This window comes from Oncorhynchus gorbuscha, linkage group LG09 (assembly GCF_021184085.1).
Source record: "Oncorhynchus gorbuscha isolate QuinsamMale2020 ecotype Even-year linkage group LG09, OgorEven_v1.0, whole genome shotgun sequence".
Taxonomy (NCBI): Eukaryota; Metazoa; Chordata; class Actinopteri; order Salmoniformes; family Salmonidae; genus Oncorhynchus; species Oncorhynchus gorbuscha.
In genome coordinates, this window is record NC_060181.1 from 91,447,133 (window position 1) to 91,467,121 (window position 19,989).

Below are 19,989 nucleotides of genomic sequence, written 5' to 3' on the forward strand. Positions count from 1 at the left end.
CTCTTTCCTTTCTCTTCCCCTGATTTCTCTTCTTCTTCTTCCACTTTCTTTTGAAACATTATTTCTCTTGTTCTCTTTCTTATCCCCCTTTGTAGGAGTCCCCCACTTATCTCTCTCTCTCTGAGTCCTACACTTCTTCTATTCCATGTTTGTTATTTCACCTTTATTTAACCAGGTAGGCCAGTTGAGAACAAGTTCTCATTTACAATTGTGACCTGGCCAAGATAAAGCAAAGCAGTGCGACAGAAACAACAACACAGAGTTACACATGGAATAAACAGTCAATAACACAATAGAAGAAAAAAAAGTTTCTCTCTCTCTCTCTCTCTCTCTCTCTCTCTCTCTCTCTCTCTCTCTCTCTCAATAGATTACTTAAGATATGTAATACATTTTGCAGAGGAGATTTTAGTCACAAAAAAACCTGAGTGCAATGCTGTCATCAAGGCAAAGTGAGGTTACTTTGAATAATCTAAAATATAACTGTTCTGAACTGTTTTGTATGGGAAGCGTGAGGACGCCTTAAAGGGGAATTTAGTTTTGTCACGGCATCACTGCAACACCAAACTGGAACGAGTGCATTTAATTCCATTGGTAGAATTGGGAAGTTTTCAACTTCCTGTTTAAAAGTCCGGGGTGTCTGTGCTGCCTTTACACAGCGGAGCATGCTCTGCCACTTCTCAGAATGGTGCCAGGTCTCGCAGGTTGTGCAGTCAGTTGACTACATTTTTTTTTACACCATTTCAGCAGCTCAAAAGATTTGAGGCTGATCCAAAATCAAAAAGCCAGGTCTTGGTGACATCCCTGGAGGAGAGGGGTGTGGCTCATTCATTGCAGTGCTATATCATCACAAAAAATCATTCGCTGTCTGCCAGTCTGATCAGGACACAGGATTATAATCTGCAAAGGCTTCAGTCTGCTGGTGAGTTCATCTTCATGGAATTGTGTTACATGAGGATATGGGAATGCTTTAAAAAAAAAATATTGTATGATCTTATTAAAACAAGTGTTTCCTTTGATGAACTGAAAGCTGGCATCAAATCAACTTCCTTGTAACTTTTGTTTTGTGTTTAAAGTGGAACGTTTCTCTGTGAAACTCCATATCTTCTCCGTAGCAGCTTGTGAATCAAACTAGAAAAGGAATAACAAACCTCAGCAGTAGCTCAACAACAATGCGTCAGTTCTGTTAACGCGTAACTTTTGTAGGCCGTCATTGTAAATAAGAATTTGTTCTCAACTGACTTGCCTAGTTAAAAAAAAAAGTTAGATCAAATATACACAGTTACAGTGTCAACCTGCCAATGTGTCCTTGCCTCTGATGGCGATAGCTGACAGGCTATTTGACATAGTATATACGACTGCATGTGATTGTCACGTCAGGATGAAATGGTATCCCCTTCTTTATTTATTTTGACATTTATTGACAATGTGATTCCATTGAACTAATTTGCTACATATTTCTTCCCTTTAGAATGGTCTGCGTTCATCTCAAAATGGCTGTTGGTATTGTTTTAGCTGTTCTGCTGTATGGTAAGTTTCCACAGCTAAGTGCACTACTGTTCTCATTCATCAACATAGACAGCCACGAGGTTATAGGCCACCACCCGCTCTGATTTCTACCTAGTGTACACTATGAGCAGAGCACCAAGCGGCTGCACATACTGGACCCTGTAGATTACATGGTCCAAAACGGTGTAAGCAACCTTGTTATCAGAAAGGGAACACACACACACACTTAAAGGGAAGTCTCATTATAAAACTGGTCTTGGATTGTGAAAGTTGTTTGACGTCAATGAAGACGTCGACATCTTCAAAAGTCGACCGGGTGGATTTCTTCAGAACTGCAAAAAACCAAACAAATAACTATGTGACAAATGCACAGAAGCAAATATGTGCCTTTTCATCTCAATGGAGCATCATTATTATTATTATTATTATTATTATTATTAGCATTATTATTATTATTATTAGCATTATTATTATTATTATTAGCATTAATTATTATCATCATTAATATTATTATTATTAATTATTATTGATATTATTATCATTATTATTATTATTAATTATTATTATCATTATTATTGATATTATTATCATTATTATTACTATTATTATTATTATTGATATTATTATCATTATTATTGTTATTGATATTATTATCATTATTATTATTGATATTATTATCATTATTATTATTGATATTATTATCATTATCATTATTATTATTATTATTATTATTATTGATATTATTATCATTATTATTATTATTAATTATTATTATCATTATTATTGATATTATTATCATTAATAATATTATTAATTATTATTATCATTATTATTATTATTATTATTATTGATATTATTATTATTATTATTATTATTGATATTATTATTATTATTATTATTTTTCTTCTTCGTACATTTGTCAATGAGCTCGGTCAGGATGTGGTGTACACCTCTCACAGACACAGGGGTGTTAACTCTGAGACAGAGTTTTGGAGTTCTGTTCTGCTCGCTAGGAGGGTGTTAACTCTGAGACAGAGTTTGGGAGTTCTGTACTGCTCACTAGGAGGGTGTTAACTCTGAGACAGAGTTTGGGAGTTCTGTACTGCTCACTAGGAGGGTGTTAACTCTGAGACAGAGTTTGGGAGTTCTGTACTGCTCACTAGGGGGGTGTTAACTCTGAGACAGAGTTTGGGAGTTCTGTACTGCTCACTAGGAGGGTGTTAACTCTGAGACAGAGTTTGGGAGTTCTGTACTGCTCACTAGGAGGGTGAGTTGTGAACATTAACAGCTAGATACAGCACCATGCCATCTATTACCGTATGGCGATTGACTATTTATAATCATTTCAACTTGTTCTTATAAAATATGATAACTATTGGCTGTGTCTGATTCTAATCAGACCTGGACGTTTTACGGAGTCGTGACCTATCGCTCGCTGTTATCAACCACATCTACGGTGGAGTCGTAAGCAGAGGCAGGCCCTCTGCTGTAGCCAGGTTTACACTAGATTAGATAGCCCTACCAACACCTTGGTTACCTGACTATTGAATTGTGACAGAACAGTAGGCCTGTATCTTATCCAGACAAATGAAGACTATACATTTCTATTAAAGTCAAAATTAGTCCAATATTTGAACAGAAAGCATCCCTCAGCTGTAGCAAACATTTGAAAGCATGTTTTTAAAACTAGACAAGTCAGTTAAGAACAAATTCCTATTTACAATGACGGCCTACCCCGGCTAAACCCGGACGACGCTAGGCCAATTGTGTGCCGCCCAATCACGGCCGGATGTGATTCAGCTTGGATTCAAACCGACTGTAGTGACGCCTCTAGCACTGAGATGCAGTGCCTTAGACCGCTGCGCCACTCGGGAGCCCAAATGGTGTGTCACATTCTATGTGAACTTCTTTCTGTATATTCGCTAGATACTCCTCTAACACAATAGTGCTTTCAGAGTGGAATCCAATGTTTTAAAAAATGGGTGAAAGGAACTTCCAGTAGAAAGGCCTGAAGTTTCAAAACAGTAGGGTGAGCAGGGAAACACCAGCCTGACCCAACCAACTCTGAGTCACAACTGGGAATAGAGAGAGGCAGGAAAGTCCCAGGCTTGTAGTATACCAGGTCCATTTTCTTTTTAAGCCTGCACAAAACACGTCATCTCTTTGAGGCCTATTTCGATACATCACAGTGAAAGTTCTCAGATGAGTCAACCAGAAAATGTCATATTAGCATGGTAAATGTGGAGTTGCGTTTTAACTAACTATTGCCTCTTTTATGTTTTGAAAGTTATTTCAGTAGTTTCTTCAACACACCCAAAGGAGCAAACCGTGGTTGGAATCATCGGACAGCCCGTCCTTCTGCCCTGTGACCGTTCCACATTGGCAACTCCCAACTACCCAACAAGAACCAAAATATATTGGCAAGATTTAACCCCCAGAGTGCTGCATGTTTTCAAAGATGGAAACGAGGAGTATGTGCACCAAAACCTTTGGTACAAAAACAGGACAACAATTAACACGGATCAGTTGGCTTCTGGAAATCTGTCACTCCTGCTCAACCCAGTTAATGTCCGAGACAATCTCCTGACCTGCGACGTTATTCTAATAATCAATGACGTAAATTCTCAAGAGTGCCAAATCACTGTCAATGTAGCAGGTAGGCTATGGCTTGGAGAGATGTTGTTCAATCAGGCTCATGTTGTTGGGTGGGGACTGGAACATAATGGTGCTTTAGCTCATAATATAAATATATCCTGTTCTGGAAACATTTCCATATCCTGTTCTGGAAACATTTCCATATCCTGTTCTGGAAACATTTCCATATCCTGTTCTGGAAACATTTCCATATCCTGTTCTGGAAACATTTCCATATCCTGTTCTGGAAACATTTCCATTAACTATCAATGCATTTGTCTCATAATTACGCCGGTTCTGGCTTTGTCCCATTGTGCTCCCTGCAGCAAGTTACCAAAAGCCCACATTAAACTTCACAGACATGACGCTTGTGTGTACCACCCACGGAGGCTTCCCTGAACACCAGGTGACATGGAGGACCCATAACCGTACTCTGGAGCGTCACGAGGCTGTCACCAAGACTACCCAGGATCCTGGAACAGGAACCTACAACATCAGCAGCCGAGTGAACGTGACAGAGGGACAGAATATAACCTGCAGTATCTACAACCCCATCCTCAATGAGACCCAGAGTAACTTTATCGTCATACCAGCCTGTGAGTTCTACCATCCAGTGAATGTACAGAGACAGTGAGGCCTACTCACTTCAGTTACACTGCTGTAATTACAAAGATTTAAATCAGATTTAGACCAGTAGAAGAGACCATTTCACCTCAATTAGAGTAGCTGCATTGCAGGATGTGTTTCAAGTGTTTCAGGTCACATGACAAATGTGTAAATATGACAGTTCAGACAGTTGTGAAAGCAAGTACAGCTCAAACCCAATGGAGCTCAGACACCGCCCCCTAGTGGATAGGCTCAGTAAACCAAAATTATTTTTGAAACACTTAGGCATGGCACATTAAGAATATCCAATTTAAATGAGGTCCATAAATGTCAATGTTTTGTCTTTGTCAAAACCAGGACAAGCAAACGGTATACAACTAAGGGAACATGTTAGATTAGAAGTTTCCAGGAGAGAACTAAATCACAGCATGCATGTTTTCTAGTTCGTGTACAACATGGTCTTCACATTGTGTCTTTACAGCCAAAGAGGAAAACCATTTACCGAAATGGATCCTGGCGGCATTTTGTCCATTGGGCGTGTTGTTGATTGCCGTCATTCTCTGTGTAAAATGTGAGTCTCATTCTTTTTCATTGTGAATTGACTTACAGTAGTAAGCTGGTGTTGTGTAACTCGTTAAGGATCAAGGTAGTGTTGTGTATTGTAAAAGTGGGCATACTGCTCTGTTACTGCAGACCCCAACCTCAGCAAGCCATGGAGGAAGATGATCCATCGCTGTTCTGAACCTGAACCTGAAACCAATGCTCAAGAAGCAGGTGAGTCGTATACTGCACAGTACTACACTGCTCAAGAAGCAGGTGAGTCGTATACTGCACAGTACTACACTGCTCAAAGAAGCAGGTGAGTCGTATACTGCACAGTACTACACTGCACAAGAAGCAGGTGAGTCGTATACTGCACAGTACTACACTGCTCAAGAAGCAGGTGAGTCGTATACTGCACAGTACTACACCGCTCAAGAAGCAGGTGAGTCGTATACTGCACAGTACTACACTGCTCAAGAAGCAGGTGAGTCGTATACTGCACAGTACTACACTGCTCAAGAAGCAGGTGAGTCGTATACTGCACAGTACTACACTGCACAAGAAGCAGGTGAGTCGTATACTGCACAGTACTACACTGCTCAAGAAGCAGGTGAGTCGTATACTGCACAGTACTACACCGCTCAAGAAGCAGGTGAGTCGTATACTGCACAGTACTACACTGCACAAGAAGCAGGTGAGTCGTATACTGCACAGTACTACACTGCACAAGAAGCAGGTGAGTCGTATACTGCACAGTACTACACTGCTCAAGAATCAGGTGAGTCGTATACTGCACAGTACTACACTGCTCAAGAAGCAGGTGAGTCGTATACTGCACAGTACTACACTGCTCAAGAAGCAGGTGAGTCGTATACTGCACAGTACTACACTGCTCAAGAAGCAGGTGAGTCGTATACTGCACAGTACTACAATGCTCAAAAAAATTGGGAAAGGAACACTAAAATAACACATCCTAGATCTGAACGAATGAAATATTTGAATTAAATACTTTTTTCTTTACATAGTTGAATGTGCTGACAACAAAAATCACACAAAAATTATCAATGGAAATCAAATGTATCAACCCATGGAGGTCTGGATTTGGAGTCACACTCAAAATTAAAGTGGAAAACCACACTACAGGCTGTTTCCAACTTTGATTTAATGTCCTTAAAACAAGTCAAAATGAGGCTTAGTAGTGTGTGTGGCGTCCACGTGCCTGTATGACCTCCCTACAATGCCTGGGCATGCTCCTGATGAGGTGGCGGATGGTCTCCTGAAAGATCTCCTCCCAGACCTGGACTAAAGCATCCGCCAACTCCTGGACAGTCTGTGGTGCAACGTGGCGTTGGTGGATGGAGCGAGACATGATGTCCCAAATGTGCTCAATTGGATTCAGGTCTGGGGAACGGGCGGGCCAGTCCATAGCATCAATGCCTTCTTCTTGCAGGAACTGGTGACACACTCCAGCCACATGAGGTCTAGCATTGTCTTGCATTAGGATGAACCCAGGGCCAACAACACCACCAGAAATGCCACCCCACACCATGACTGACCCACCGCCAAACCGGTCATGCTGGAGGATGTTGCAGGCAGCAGAACGTTCTCCACGGTGTCTCCAGACTGTCACGTGCTCAGTGTGAACCTGCTTTCATTTGTGAAGAGCACAGGGCGCCAGTGGCGAATTTTCCAATCTTGGTGTCCTCTGGCAAATGCCAAATGTCCTGCACGGTTTGGGCTGTAAGCACAACCCCCACCTGTGGAGGTCGGGCCCTCATACCACCCTCATGGAGTCTGTTTCTGACCGTTTGAGCAGACACATGCACATTTGTGGCCTGCTGGAGGTAATTTTGCAGGGCTCTGGCAGTGCTCCTCCTGCTCCTCCTTGCACAAAGGTGGAGGTAGCGGTCCTGCTGCTGGGTTGTTGCCCTCCTACGGCCTCCTCCACGTCTCCTGATGTACTGGCCTGTCTCCTGGTAGCGCCTCCATGCTCTGGACACTACGCTGACCGACACAGCAAACCTTCTTGCCACAGCTCGCATTGACGTGCCATCCTGAATGAGCTGCACTACCTGAGCCACTTGTGTGGGTTGTAGACTCCGTCTCATGCTACCACTAGAGTGAAAGCACCGCCAGCATTCAAAAGTGACCAAAACATCAGCCAGGAAGCATAGGAACTGAGAAGTGGTCTGTGGTTACCACCTGCAGAACCACTCCTTTATTAGGGGTGTCTTGCTAATTGCCTATAATTTCCACCTGTTGTCTATTCCATTTGCACAACAGCATGTGAAATTTATTGTCAATCAGTGTTTCCTAAGTGGACAGTTTGATTTCACAGAAGTGTGATTGACTTGGAGTTACATTGTGTTGTTTAAGTGTTCCCTTTATTTTTTTGAGCAGTGTATATTATATCTGTATAACTTATAGTATATCTTACTGTAGTGTATCTGGTGATGGATTCTGGGTACTAACTCCTAAAATTGGGACAGGGTTAATAATCAGGTGTACTATTGAAATATTGAGTGCTTAGGGTTAGAGGGTCTACACCAGAAGTTCATGGTCCATCTATTGGAGGAAGGTATATAGTGGGTGCAATTATGCTTGGAATGTGTTGAGGGCAGGGAAAGCGATCGCCTGTGTCAGACATTGATAAGAAGAGTGAGCACTTTGGGGTAGAGGTCAATTGAAAAGAGGAAGAAGAGATATCACTAAGGTTCTGTCTAGCAACAGAGATTCATTGGCTGTTCAGATGTGTGGGAGGAGACTCAGGAGGAACAGATATCACCAAGGTTCTGTCTAGCAACAGAGATTCATTGGCTATTCAGATGTGTGGGAGGAGACTCAGGAGGAAGGGTTAAATATCAGTGCTTGTGTGAAATGACGTTGTATTGATCCTCTGGGAAGAATAAACTTTGTGTCCGTCACGTTTTTACTCTGAAAATTTGAACCTAACACTGTATAACTACTATAGTGCATCTGTGTGACTTACTGTAGTGTACAGTTGCTTGTGAAAGTATTCACCCCCCTTGGCATTTTCTTATTTTGTTGCCTTTTCCAACCTGGAATTAATTCCAACCTGGAATTAAAATAGATTTTTGGGGAGGTTTTTGTCATTTGATTTACACAACATTCCTACCACTTTGAAGATGTAAAAATATTTTGAGGGGGTGAAACAAAACAAAACTGAAAACTTGAGCGTGCATAACTATTAATAACAATTTTTTAATAATGGATTTAATGGTGGTCCGTGGGATGTTAAAAGTTTCTAATTTTTTTATTTTTATAACCCAACCCTGATCTGAACTTCTCCACAACCTTATATCTGACCTGTTTGGAGAGTTCCTTTGCCTTCATGGGTCCGCTTGCTTGGTGGTGTTGCAGACACTGGGGCCTTTCAGAACAGGTGTGTGTATATCTATTGAGAGCATGTGACAGATCATGTGACACTTAGATTGCTCACAGGTGGACTTTATTTAACTAACTATGTGACTTCTGAAGGTAATTGGTTGTACCAGATCTTATCTAGGGGCTTCATAGCAAAGGGGGTGAATACATAATACATATACACACTGTCACGCCCTGACCTTAGTTATCTTTGTTTTCTTTATTATTTTGGTTGGGTCAGGGTGTGATGAGGGTGGTATGTGTGTTTTTGTCTTGTCTAGGGTTTTTTGTATATCTATGGGGTTTTGGTATTGTCTAGGTATATTTGTAGGTCTATGGTGGCCTGTATTGGTTCCCAATCAGAGACAGCTGTTTATCGTTGTCTCTGATTGGGGATCCTATTTAGGTTGACATTTTGGTTTTGTGGGTTATTGTCTATGTGTAGTTGCCTGTGTCAGCACTCGGTTTATCACAGCGTCACGTTCGTTTTGTTAGTTTGTTTAAGTGGTCTTTGTTAATTAAAGAAGAATGTACGCTGCGCCTTGGTCTCCTCCTTATGACAAATGTGACAGAATAACCCACCAAACCAGGACAAAGCAGCGTGAAAAGGAGGAACAGCTCTTAATGGAGAGATGGACCTGGGAGGAGATATTAGATGGAGCAGGACCTTGGACACAGCCGGGGGGAGTATCGCCGTCCTAAGGAGGAGTTAAAGGCAGCGAAAGCGGAATGGCGATACTACGAGGAGAAATACAGGAGAATAGAGGAACGGCGACGATATGAAGGTACACGGCTAGCACGGAAGCCCGAGAGGCAGCTCCAAGATGTTTTTTGGGGGAGTCACACCAGGAGATTGGCTGAGTCAGGTAGGAGACCTGAGCCAACTTCTTGTGCTTACCGTGGGGAGCGTGTAACTGGTCAGGCACCTTGTTATGCAGAGATGCTCAAGGTGTCTCCAGAATGGGCATCCAGCCAGGACATATTGAGCCAGCTCTATGTTCTGGATCTCCAATGTGTCTCCACGGTCCAGTGTATCCTGTTCCTCCTCCCCGCACTCGCCCTGAGGTGCGTGTCACCAGCCCGGTACCACCAGTACCGGCACCACGCATCAGGCCTCCAGTGTCCAGTACGCCCTGCTCCCCAACCTCGCCCTGAGGTGTGTGTCACCAGCCCGGTCCCAACAGTGCCGGCACCAGGCATCAGGCCTCCAGTGTCCAGTACGCCCTGCTCTCCAACCTCGCCCTGAGGTGTGTGTCACCAGCCCGGTCCCAGCAGTGCCGGCACCAGGCCTACAGTACGCCTCGGCAGTCCAGAGCGTCTGGCGACAGTACCCAGTCCAGAGCGTCTGGCGACAGTACCCAGTCCAGAGCGTCTGGCGACAGTACCCAGTCCAGAGCGTCTGGCGACAGTACCCAGTCCAGAGCGTCTGGCGACAGTACCCAGTCCAGAGCGTCTGGCGACAGTACCCAGTCCAGAGCGTCTGGCGACAGTACCCAGTCCAGAGCGTCTGGCGACAGTACCCAGTCCCAATCAGAGACAGCTGTTTATCGTTGTCTCTGATTGGGGATCCTACTTAGGTTTCCATTTTTTTGTCTTATGTCTATGTAGTTGCCGGTATCAACACTCGGTTTATCACAGCGTCACAGTTGTTTTGTTAGTTTGCTTAAGTATTCTTTGTTAATTAAAGAAGAATGTATTCCTATCACGCTGCGCCTTGGTCTCCTCCTTATGACGATTGTAAAACACGCACAAATTTTCTGTTTCACATTATTTAGAAACAAGTTATTTTTTTCATTTTTTTCTTCATATTTTGTCTTTGTCCATTACATGAAATCCAAATGAAAATCTATTTAAGTTACAGGTTGTAATGCAACAAAATAGGAAATAATGCCAAGGGGTGTAAGCACTGTATATGCTGCATAACTTACTATAGTCTGTGTGTATAACTTAACTATAGTCTGTGTGTATAACTTACTATAGTCTGTGTGTATAACTTACTATAGTCTGTGTGTATAACTTAACTATAGTCTGTGTGTATAACTTACTATAGTCTGTGTGTATAACTTACTATAGTCTGTGTGTATAACTTACTATAGTCTGTGTGTATAACTTACTATAGTCTGTGTATAACTTAACTATAGTCTGTGTGTATAACTTACTATAGTCTGTGTGTATAACTTACTATAGTCTGTGTGTATAACTTACTATAGTCTGTGTATAACTTACTATAGTCTGTGTGTATAACTTACTATAGTCTGTGTGTATAACTTACTATAGTCTGTGTGTATAACTTACTATAGTCTGTGTGTATAACTTACTATAGTCTGTGTGTATAACTTACTATAGTCTGTGTGTATAACTTACTATAGTCTGTGTATAACTTACTATAGTCTGTGTGTATAACTTACTATAGTCTGTGTGTATAACTTACTATAGTCTGTGTGTATAACTTACTATAGTCTGTGTATAACTTACTATAGTCTGTGTGTATAACTTACTATAGTCTGTGTGTATAACTTACTATAGTCTGTGTGTATAACTTACTATAGTCTGTGTATAACTTACTATAGTCTGTGTGTATAACTTACTATAGTCTGTGTGTATAACTTACTATAGTCTGTGTGTATAACTTACTATAGTCTGTGTGTATAACTTACTATAGTCTGTGTGTATAACTTACTATAGTCTGTGTGTATAACTTACTATAGTCTGTGTGTATAACTTACTATAGTCTGTGTGTATAACTTACTATAGTCTGTGTGTATAACTTACTATAGTCTGTGTGTATAACTTACTATAGTCTGTGTGTATAACTTACTATAGTCTGTGTGTATAACTTACTATAGTCTGTGTGTATAACTTACTATAGTCTGTGTATAACTTACTATAGTCTGTGTGTATAACTTACTATAGTCTGTGTGTATAACTTACTATAGTCTGTGTGTATAACTTACTATAGTCTGTGTGTATAACTTACTATAGTCTGTGTGTATAACTTACTATAGTCTGTGTGTATAACTTACTATAGTCTGTGTGTATAACTTACTATAGTCTGTGTGTATAACTTACTATAGTCTGTGTATAACTTACTATAGTCTGTGTGTATAACTTACTATAGTCTGTGTGTATAACTTGCTATAGTCTGTGTGTAACTTACTATAGTCTGTGTGTATAACTTACTATAGTCTGTGTGTATAACTTGCTATAGTCTGTGTGTAACTTACTATAGTCTTATAACTTAACTATAGTCTGTGTGTATAACTTACTATAGTCTTACTATAGTCTGTGTATAACTTACTATAGTCTGTGTGTATAACTTACTATAGTCTGTGTGTATAACTTACTATAGTCTGTGTGTATAACTTACTATAGTATGTATAACTTACTATAGTCTGTGTGTATAACTTACTATAGTCTGTGTGTATAACTTACTATAGTCTGTGTGTAACTTACTTACTGTGTATAGTCTGTGTATAACTTACTATAGTCTGTGTGTATAACTTACTATAGTCTGTGTGTATAACTTACTATAGTCTGTGTGTATAACTTACTATAGTCTGTGTGTATAACTTACTATAGTCTGTGTATAACTTACTATAGTCTGTGTGTATAACTTACTATAGTCTGTATGTATAACTTACTATAGTCTGTGTATAACTTACTATAGTCTGTGTATAACTTACTATAGTCTGTGTGTATAACTTACTATAGTCTGTGTGTATAACTTACTATAGTCTGTGTGTATAACTTACTATAGTCTGTGTATAACTTACTATAGTCTGTGTGTATAACTTACTATAGTCTGTGTGTATAACTTACTATAGTCTGTGTGTATAACTTACTATAGTCTGTGTGTATAACTTACTATAGTCTGTGTGTATAACTTACTATAGTCTGTGTGTATAACTTACTATAGTCTGTGTGTATAACTTACTATAGTCTGTGTGTATAACTTGCTATAGTCTGTATGTATAACTTACTATAGTCTATGTGTATAACTTACTATAGTCTGTGTGTATAACTTACTATAGTCTGTGTGTATAACTTACTATAGTCTGTGTGTATAACTTACTATAGTCTGTGTGTAACTTACTATAGTCTGTGTGTATAACTTACTATAGTCTGTGTGTATAACTTACTATAGTCTGTGTGTATAACTTACTATAGTCTGTGTGTATAACTTACTATAGTCTGTGTGTATAACTTACTATAGTCTGTGTGTATAACTTACTATAGTCTGTGTGTATAACTTACTATAGTCTGTGTGTATAACTTACTATAGTCTGTGTGTATAACTTACTATAGTCTGTGTGTATAACTTACTATAGTCTGTGTGTATAACTTACTATAGTCTGTGTGTATAACTTACTATAGTCTGTGTGTATAACTTACTATAGTCTGTGTGTATAACTTACTATAGTCTGTGTGTATAACTTACTATAGTCTGTGTGTATAACTTACTATAGTCTGTGTGTATAACTTACTATAGTCTGTGTGTATAACTTACTATAGTCTGTGTCTGTATAACTTACTATAGTCTGTGTGTATAACTTACTATAGTCTGTGTGTATAACTTACTATAGTCTGTGTGTATAACTTACTATTCTGTATGTATAACTTACTATAGTCTGTGTGTATAACTTACTATAGTCTGTGTGTATAACTTACTATAGTCTGTGTGTATAACTTACTATAGTCTGTGTGTATAACTTACTATAGTCTGTGTGTATAACTTACTATAGTCTGTGTATAACTTACTATAGTCTGTGTGTATAACTTACTATAGTCTGTGTGTATAACTTACTATAGTCTGTGTGTATAACTTACTATAGTCTGTGTGTATAACTTACTATAGTCTGTGTGTATAACTTACTATAGTCTGTGTGTATAACTTACTATAGTCTGTGTGTATAACTTACTATAGTCTGTGTGTATAACTTACTATAGTCTGTGTGTATAACTTACTATAGTCTGTGTGTATAACTTACTATAGTCTGTGTGTATAACTTACTATAGTCTGTGTGTATAACTTACTATAGTCTGTGTGTATAACTTACTATAGTCTGTGTGTATAACTTACTATAGTCTGTGTGTATAACTTACTATAGTCTGTGTGTATAACTTACTATAGTCTGTGTGTATAACTTACTATAGTCTGTGTGTATAACTTACTATAGTCTGTGTGTATAACTTACTATAGTCTGTGTGTATAACTTACTATAGTCTGTGTGTATAACTTACTATAGTCTGTGTGTATAACTTACTATAGTCTGTGTGTATAACTTACTATAGTCTGTGTGTATAACTTACTATAGTCTGTGTGTATAACTTACTATAGTCTGTGTGTATAACTTACTATAGTCTGTGTGTATAACTTACTATAGTCTGTGTGTATAACTTACTATAGTCTGTGTGTATAACTTACTATAGTCTGTGTGTATAACTTACTATAGTCTGTGTGTATAACTTACTATAGTCTGTGTGTATAACTTACTAACTCTGTGTGTATAACTTATAGTCTGTGTGTATAACTTACTATAGTCTGTGTGTATAACTTACTATAGTCTGTGTGTATAACTTACTATAGTCTGTGTGTATAACTTACTATAGTCTGTGTGTATAACTTACTATAGTCTGTGTGTATAACTTACTATAGTCTGTGTGTATAACTTACTATAGTCTGTGTGTATAACTTACTATAGTCTGTGTGTATAACTTACTATAGTCTGTGTGTATAACTTACTATAGTCTGTGTGTATAACTTACTATAGTCTGTGTGTATAACTTACTATAGTCTGTGTGTATAACTTACTATAGTCTGTGTGTATAACTTACTATAGTCTGTGTGTATAACTTACTATAGTCTGTGTGTATAACTTACTATAGTCTGTGTGTATAACTTACTATAGTCTGTGTGTATAACTTACTATAGTCTGTGTGTATAACTTACTATAGTCTGTGTGTATAACTTACTATAGTCTGTGTGTATAACTTACTATAGTCTGTGTGTATAACTTACTATAGTCTGTGTGTATAACTTACTATAGTCTGTGTGTATAACTTACTATTCTGTATGTATAACTTACTATTCTGTATGTATAACTTACTATAGTCTGTATGTATAACTTACTATAGTCTGTGTGTATAACTTACTATAGTCTGTGTGTATAACTTACTATAGTCTGTGTGTATAACTTACTATAGTCTGTGTGTATAACTTACTATAGTCTGTGTGTATAACTTACTATAGTCTGTGTGTATAACTTACTATAGTCTGTGTGTATAACTTACTATAGTCTGTGTGTATAACTTACTATAGTCTGTGTGTATAACTTACTATAGTCTGTGTGTATAACTAACTATAGTCTGTGTATAACTTAACTATAGTCTGTGTGTAAACTTACTATAGTCTGTGTGTATAACTTACTATAGTCTGTGTGTATAACTTACTATAGTCTGTGTGTATAACTTACTATAGTCTGTGTGTATAACTTACTATAGTCTGTGTGTAACTTACTATAGTCTGTGTGTATAACTTGCTATAGTCTGTGTGTATAACTTACTATAGTCTGTGTGTATAACTTGCTATAGTCTGTGTGTATAACTTGCTATAGTCTGTGTGTGTAACTTACTATAGTCTGTGTGTATAACTTACTATAGTCTGTGTGTATAACTTACTATAGTCTGTGTGTATAACTTACTATAGTCTGTGTGTATAACTTACTATAGTCTGTGTGTATAACTTACTATAGTCTGTGTGTATAACTTACTATTCTGTGTGTATAACTTACTATAGTCTGTGTGTATAACTTACTATAGTCTGTGTGTATAACTTACTATAGTCTGTGTGTATAACTTACTATAGTCTGTGTGTATAACTTACTATAGTCTGTGTATAACTTACTATAGTCTGTGTGTATAACTTACTATAGTCTGTGTGTATAACTTACTATAGTCTGTGTGTATAACTTACTATAGTCTGTGTGTATAACTTACTATAGTCTGTGTGTATAACTTACTATAGTCTGTGTGTATAACTTACTATAGTCTGTGTGTATAACTTACTATAGTCTGTGTGTATAACTTACTATAGTCTGTGTGTATAACTTACTATAGTCTGTGTGTATAACTTACTATAGTCTGTGTGTATAACTTACTATAGTCTGTGTGTATAACTTACTATAGTCTGTGTGTATAACTTACTATAGTCTGTGTATAACTTACTATAGTCTGTGTGTATAACTTACTATAGTCTGTGTGTATAACTTACTATAGTCTGTGTGTATAACTTACTATAGTCTGTGTGTATAACTTACTATAGTCTGTGTGTATAACTTACTATAGTCTGTGTGTATAACTTACTATAGTCTGTGTGTATAACTTACTATAGTCTGTGTGTATAACTTACTATAGTCTGTGTGTATAACTTACTATAGTCTGTGTGTATAACTTACTATAGTCTGTGTGTATAACTTACTATAGTCTGTGTATAACTTACTATAGTCTGTGTGTATAACTTACTATAGTCTGTGTGTATAACTTACTATAGTCTGTGTGTATAACTTACTATAGTCTGTGTGTATAACTTACTATAGTCTGTGTGTATAACTTACTATAGTCTGTGTGTATAACTTACTATAGTCTGTGTGTATAACTTACTATAGTCTGTGTGTATAACTTACTATAGTCTGTGTGTATAACTTACTATAGTCTATGCATAACTTACTATAGTCTGTGTGTATAACTTACTATAGTCTGTATGTATAACTTACTATAGTCTGTGTGTATAACTTACTATAGTCTGTGTGTATAACTTACTATAGTCTGTGTGTATAACTTACTATAGTCTGTGTGTATAACTTACTATAGTCTGTGTGTATAACTTACTATAGTCTGTGTGTATAACTTACTATAGTCTGTGTGTATAACTTACTATAGTCTGTGTGTATAACTTACTATAGTCTGTGTGTATAACTTACTATAGTCTGTGTGTATAACTTACTATAGTCTGTGTGTATAACTTACTATAGTCTGTGTGTATAACTTACTATAGTCTGTGTGTATAACTTACTATTCTGTATGTATAACTTACTATAGTCTGTGTGTATAACTTACTATAGTCTGTGTGTATAACTTACTATAGTCTGTGTGTATAACTTACTATAGTCTGTGTGTATAACTTACTATAGTCTGTGTGTATAACTTACTATAGTCTGTGTGTATAACTTACTATAGTCTGTGTGTATAACTTACTATAGTCTGTGTGTATAACTTACTATAGTCTGTGTGTATAACTTACTATAGTCTGTGTGTATAACTTACTATAGTCTGTGTGTATAACTTACTATAGTCTGTGTGTATAACTTACTATAGTCTGTGTGTATAACTTACTATAGTCTGTGTGTATAACTTACTATAGTCTGTGTGTATAACTTACTATAGTCTGTGTGTATAACTTACTATAGTCTGTGTGTATAACTTACTATAGTCTGTGTGTATAACTTACTATAGTCTGTGTGTATAACTTACTATAGTCTGTGTGTATAACTTACTATAGTCTGTGTGTATAACTTACTATAGTCTGTGTGTATAACTTACTATAGTCTGTGTGTATAACTTACTATAGTCTGTGTGTATAACTTACTATAGTCTGTGTGTATAACTTACTATAGTCTGTGTGTATAACTTACTATAGTCTGTGTGTATAACTTACTATAGTCTGTGTGCAGTCTGTGTGTATAACTTACTATAGTCTGTGTGTATAACTTACTATAGTCTGTGTGTATAACTTACTATAGTCTGTGTGTATAACTTACTATAGTCTGTGTGTATAACTTACTATAGTCTGTGTGTATAACTTACTATAGTCTGTGTGTATAACTTACTATAGTCTGTGTGTATAACTTACTATAGTCTGTGTGTATAACTTACTATAGTCTGTGTGTATAACTTACTATAGTCTGTGTGTATAACTTACTATAGTCTGTGTGTATAACTTACTATAGTCTGTGTGTATAACTTACTATAGTCTGTGTGTATAACTTACTATAGTCTGTGTGTATAACTTACTATAGTCTGTGTGTATAACTTACTATAGTCTGTGTGTATAACTTACTATAGTCTATAGTCTGTGTGTATAACTTACTATAGTCTGTGTAAACTTACTATAGTCTGTGTGTATAACTTACTATAGTCTGTGTGTATAACTTACTATAGTCTGTGTGTATAACTTACTATAGTCTGTGTGTATAACTTACTATAGTCTGTGTGTATAACTTACTATAGTCTGTGTGTATAACTTACTATAGTCTGTGTGTATAACTTACTATAGTCTGTGTGTATAACTTACTATAGTCTGTGTGTATAACTTACTATAGTCTGTGTGTATAACTTACTATAGTCTGTGTGTATAACTTACTATAGTCTGTGTGTATAACTTACTATAGTCTGTGTATAACTTACTATAGTCTGTGTGTATAACTTACTATAGTCTGTGTGTATAACTTACTATAGTCTGTGTGTATAACTTACTATAGTCTGTGTGTATAACTTACTATAGTCTGTGTGTATAACTTACTATAGTCTGTGTGTATAACTTACTATAGTCTGTGTGTATAACTTACTATAGTCTGTGTGTATAACTTACTAAGTCTGTGTGTATAACTTATAGTCTGTGTGTATAACTTACTATAGTCTGTGTGTATAACTTACTATAGTCTGTGTGTATAACTTACTATAGTCTGTGTGTATAACTTACTATAGTCTGTGTGTATAACTTACTATAGTCTGTGTGTATAACTTACTATAGTCTGTGTGTATAACTTACTATAGTCTGTGTGTATAACTTACTATAGTCTGTGTGTATAACTTACTATAGTCTGTGTGTATAACTTACTATAGTCTGTGTGTATAACTTACTATAGTCTGTGTGTATAACTTACTATAGTCTGTGTGTATAACTTACTATAGTCTGTGTGTATAACTTACTATAGTCTGTGTGTATAACTTACTATAGTCTGTGTAAACTTACTATAGTCTGTGTGTATAACTTACTATAGTCTGTGTGTATAACTTACTATAGTCTGTGTGTATAACTTACTATAGTCTGTGTGTATAACTTACTATAGTCTGTGTGTATAACTTACTATAGTCTGTGTGTATAACTTACTATAGTCTTACTATAGTCTGTAACTTACTATAGTCTGTGTGTATAACTTACTATAGTCTGTGTGTATAACTTACTATAGTCTGTGTGTATAACTTACTATAGTCTGTGTGTATAACTTACTATAGTCTGTGTGTATAACTTACTATAGTCTGTGTGTATAACTTACTATAGTCTGTGTGTATAACTTACTATAGTCTGTGTGTATAACTTACTATAGTCTATGTGTGTAACTTACTATAGTCTGTGTGTATAACTTACTATAGTCTGTGTGTATAACTTACTATAGTCTGTGTGTATAACTTACTATAGTCTGTGTGTATAACTTACTATAGTCTATGTGTATAACTTACTATAGTCTGTGTGTATAACTTACTATAGTCTGTGTGTATAACTTACTATAGTCTGTGTGTATAACTTACTATAGTCTGTGTGTAACTTACTATAGTCTGTGTGTATAACTTACTATAGTCTGTGTGTATAACTTACTATAGTCTGTGTGTATAACTTACTATAGTCTGTGTGTATAACTTACTATAGTCTGTGTGTATAACTTACTATAGTCTGTGTGTATAACTTACTATAGTCTGTGTGTATAACTTACTATAGTCTGTGTGTATAACTTACTATAGTCTGTGTGTAACTTACTATAGTCTGTGTGTATAACTTACTATAGTCTATGCATAACTTACTATAGTCTGTGTGTATAACTTACTATAGTCTGTGTGTATAACTTACTATAGTCTGTGTGTATAACTTGCTATAGTCTGTGTGTATAACTTACTATAGTCTGTGTGTATAACTTACTATAGTCTGTGTGTATAACTTACTATAGTCTGTGTGTATAACTTACTATAGTCTGTGTGTATAACTTACTATAGTCTGTGTGTATAACTTACTATAGTCTGCATAACTTACTATAGTCTGTGTGTATAACTTACTATTCTGTAGTCTTACTATAGTCTGTGTATAACTTACTATAGTCTGTGTGTATAACTTACTATAGTCTGTGTGTATAACTTACTATAGTCTGTATGTATAACTTACTATAGTCTGTGTGTATAACTTACTATAGTCTGTGTGTATAACTTACTATAGTCTGTGTGTATAACTTACTATAGTCTGTGTGTATAACTTACTATAGTCTGTGT

At 36.8% G+C, this 19,989-nt stretch overlaps 1 protein-coding gene across 2 annotated transcripts in view; it reads left to right on the forward strand.

Annotated features, from left to right (window-relative positions):
• The first annotated feature begins 365 nt into the window (after nucleotides 1–365).
• LOC124043024 (butyrophilin subfamily 1 member A1-like) overlaps nucleotides 366–19,989 on the forward strand; it is a 28,105-nt gene continuing 8,481 nt past the window's right edge. The window contains exons 1-6 of one of the 2 annotated variants that reach the window (XM_046361209.1): nucleotides 366–919; nucleotides 1,469–1,527; nucleotides 3,794–4,162; nucleotides 4,467–4,736; nucleotides 5,228–5,317; nucleotides 5,440–5,520. In XM_046361209.1, coding sequence (XP_046217165.1) covers nucleotides 1,470–1,527; nucleotides 3,794–4,162; nucleotides 4,467–4,736; nucleotides 5,228–5,317; nucleotides 5,440–5,520 — 868 coding nt within the window. In that variant the 5' untranslated portion in view covers nucleotides 366–919; nucleotide 1,469. The remainder of the gene's footprint in view (nucleotides 920–1,468; nucleotides 1,528–3,793; nucleotides 4,163–4,466; nucleotides 4,737–5,227; nucleotides 5,318–5,439; nucleotides 5,521–19,989) is intronic. The other variant, XM_046361211.1, reaches the window with a different exon arrangement.